Consider the following 3,563-nt stretch of genomic DNA (forward strand, 5'->3'; position numbering starts at 1 on the left):
TTTCATGCAGGTGTGTCCATGGGAACAAGTGTCCCAGCTTTCCTCCCATCTGTGGGATCTGGTCAATACAGTCTGTGGGGCTGGGATATGAGCTGACTCCTACTGAGATGCCCTTGTTAGGACACTTGGCTGTCCCCTTGAGATGTTCTTCCAAGCTGTGAGCTGCCCTCAAGAATGCAAACCTGTCCCATAGCACCTCTGTTTTATCTTAAAGCCCCATGGAGAACGCAAAGCCTCTGCAACTGAGGAAATGCTGTTGGGTTGGTGAAATAAGGCATGAGTGTCCTGGGCTAGATGTGGGGTGCTGAGACCTTGAGAAAGGGTGGGGCACTTAGTGGTCTGCAGTGGATCCCTCTGCTCTCAGCAGTGTCTGGTCATTTTTCAGAGTAACATGGGAGTGTGATAACCCTCCACGTCAGAAAGGTGCAAGCCCAGAGAAACTGGGAACTTGATGGAGGGACAGACCATCTCCCCTCACTCTGTACTAAGCCACACACAATCCTCTTGCCTCGCAGGACTCGCTCTGTTCTCCACAAGTGCAGCAGAACTGCTGAGGGTTTCTGAAATCCAAGAATACTCCTCAAGTGAGATGGAGGGGGAGCTGTAAAAACCTAGAACTCTTAAACTGCCTTCTGCCCTCCCTGTTCCTTAGCACTGGGGTGCAGATGCTGACAGGCCGTTAAGAGCAGTTTCATAGGACAAAGTTGACCACCAGGACCGGTCCCTGTCCCTACCCACTTCTGCAGAGTGGGGCTGATGATCGAGAGCCCATGGGCAACTGCCCTGCTCTTCATTGCACACTCAGCCAGCACCAACCACGACTCCAGCCACAGAGCTGAAGGAAGGTCTCCTAGAGATAAAAAGGATGTGTGTGTGTTACAGGGGGGGGGAGACTGTGGGAAATGGCTTTGATTTTGCTTAGAGAAGTCTCCCCTATCTTGTCACTCTCTTTTTCTCCTATGACAGGTCCCCATGCCCAGAGGCACCAAATGTCCAACAGCAGCTCCATCACCCACTTCCTTCTCCTGGCATTCATAGACACACGGGAGCTGCAGCTCTTGCACGTCTGGCTCTTCCTGGGCATCTACCTGGCTGCTCTCCTGGGCAATGGCCTCATCATCACTGTTGTAGCCTGCAACCACCACCTCCACACCCCCATGTACTTCTTCCTCCTCAACCTCTCCCTCCTTGACCTGGGCACCATCTCCACCACTCTCCCCAAATCCATGGTCAATTCCCTGTGGGACAGCGGAGACATCTCCTATGCAGGATGTGCTGCACAGGTCTTTTTCTTTTCCTTTTTGATGGCAGCAGAGTATTCTCTTCTCACCGTCATGGCCTATGACCGCTACGTTGCCATCTGCAAACCCCTGCATTACGGGACCCTCCTGGGTGGCAGAGCTTGTGTCCACATGGCAGCAGCTGCCTGGGGCAGTGGGCTTCTCACTGCTCTGCTGCACACAGCCAATACATTTTCACTACCCCTCTGCCAAGGAAATGTCTTGGACCAGTTCTTCTGCGAAATCCCCCAGATCCTCAAGCTCTCCTGCTCACACTCCTACCTCAGGGAAGCTGGGCTTCTTGTGGTTAGTGCCAGTTTAGTTTCAGGGTGTTTTGTTTTCATTGTGCTGTCCTATGTGCAGATCTTCAGGGCTGTGCTGAGGATCCCCTCTCAGCAGGGACGGCACAAAGCCTTTTCCACCTGCCTCCCTCACCTGACTGTGGTCTCCCTGTTTGCCAGCACCTCATTTTTTGCCTGCCTGAAGCCCTCCTCCATGTCCTCCCCATCGCTGGATCTGGTGGTGGCAGTTCTGTACTCGGTGGTGCCTCCAGCAGTGAACCCCCTCATATACAGCCTGAGGAACCAAGAGCTCAAGGATGCCCTGTGGAAACTGATAACCGGATGCTTTTCTGAAGCAATAAAACGCCCATCATCTTCTGCAGAGCAGTTATAATGTAACTTATTACAGGCCCAGCCTGTCTTTTTTTTTTTTTTTCTCGTGGTGAAGTGGTTTTTTACTTGCGATAATGTTGTCATCCCCTTTCTAATTCACTGTCTGTTTTTCTTTTGTGGCTGTGGAAATGAGGAGCTGTGCTCTCTGTGTGTTTAAACAAAATAAAGGACACTGTAGTGACTATTTCTTTCCCAAGATCCTTCCTTCCAGGCCTTTTTGGAGCTACAGGGACAGCTCCTGTGTGCATGGGTGGAGAGGGAAAGAGACTCAGCATGGCAGCACTGCCAGGGATCACCAGTGCTTGGTCTTCCAGAGCTGTTCTCTTTCCACTTCCACACTCTCTGATACCTTCTGCTGGTGTAAGGCCTGAGTGCACCGGCAGCTTGGTCACAGTTGCGCTGCACAGTAGTCCTGTGACCCCAGACAGGGACAGGCAATGAGCACCTCTGTAACAGAGCTGACCTCCATAACAGCCTTTCCATAAAGAAAGGTGATCTCCTCAGTGCAGTGCCTGGAGGCTTAGGTCTTCTTGCAAAGATTCTGTCAAGAACATGCCCGAGAAAGTGTCCTACAGATGAAAACACCAGTGTACGGCTAAACAGTGTGGGTGTGCAGGATGGAGGCACGCAGCAGTGTCCTCGCAGCCAGACCTCCTGTGAGAGACCTGAGGGACCAGCAGAGCTGTGTCTGGTCTGTGCCGATCATTGCTGAACACTGCAGGGAAGCTGCCCCAGGGCAATCATCATGGACCAGCCCCTCAACCACGATTCCCAGCACTGGCCTCTCACCCAAGCTTGGTTAGGTTCTCTGTCCCTTCATGGAAGGACACCAAATTAGTAGATCGAAAGTCCATGTTTGCATTGTACAGATGAGCTGTAAGCACGCACATCATGTGTGTGAGGTGAGATGAACTCAAGTGAACACAAACAGGTCTTCCTTTGGGTTCCATGAAGGCCTGTGGGACAGACAGTGTGTCAAGGTCACTTCACGTTGAGAGTAATGTATCATGGGAAACCACCTGAATGCAGCACTGGGATGTGATTCCTTGAACCAAGGTCCCTCTGTCCATTCCTCATGATGTGGGGCATCCCAGACGAGTGCAGAGCAGGAGGATACACCACAGGGCTGAGGTGTCTCCCATCCTCTGGGATTGGCAGCAGCAGACTTCAGTAAGGCATTCGACACTGTCTCCCACAGCATCCTCCTAGACAAACTGGCTGCCCGGCGCTTGGATGGGTGGACTCTTAAATGGGTTAAAAACTGGCTGGATGGCCGAGCCCAGAGAGTGGTGGTGAATGGGGTAAAGTCCAGCTGGCGGCCGGTCACTAGCGGTGTTCCCCAGGGCTCAGTTCTGGGGCCGGTGCTGTTCAATATCTTTATAGATGATCTAGACGTAGGGATTGAGTGCACAACAGTAAATTTGCAGATGACACCAAGCTGGGTGGGAGTGTCGATCTGCTGGAGGGTAGGAAGGCCCTACAGAGGGATCTGGACAGGTTGGATAGATGGGCCGAGACCAACGGCATGAGGTTCAACAAGAACAAATGCCGGGTCTTACACTTGGGCCACAACAACCCCCTGCAGCGCTACAGGCTGGGGGAAGAGTGG

General features: G+C 52.5%; 1 protein-coding gene across 1 annotated transcript; it reads left to right on the forward strand.

The window, feature by feature from the left end:
- The first annotated feature begins 914 nt into the window (after window positions 1-914).
- Window positions 915-1,955, forward strand: LOC137677552 (olfactory receptor 14A16-like). Its single transcript, XM_068424872.1, has one exon. It carries the CDS (start codon window positions 960-962, stop codon window positions 1,953-1,955), a length of 996 nt encoding a protein of 331 aa, XP_068280973.1. The 5' UTR covers window positions 915-959.
- Window positions 1,956-3,563: the final 1,608 nt, after the last annotated feature.

The sequence above is a fragment of the Nyctibius grandis genome, unplaced genomic scaffold, assembly GCF_013368605.1.
Source record: "Nyctibius grandis isolate bNycGra1 unplaced genomic scaffold, bNycGra1.pri scaffold_94_arrow_ctg1, whole genome shotgun sequence".
Lineage (NCBI taxonomy): Eukaryota > Metazoa > Chordata > Aves > Nyctibiiformes > Nyctibiidae > Nyctibius > Nyctibius grandis.

Bases quoted from the DNA above. Each gene is read 5' to 3' on its own strand.
- LOC137677552 (XM_068424872.1), top strand. From the start codon at position 960: ATGACAGGTCCCCATGCCCAGAGGCACCAAATGTCCAACAGCAGCTCC.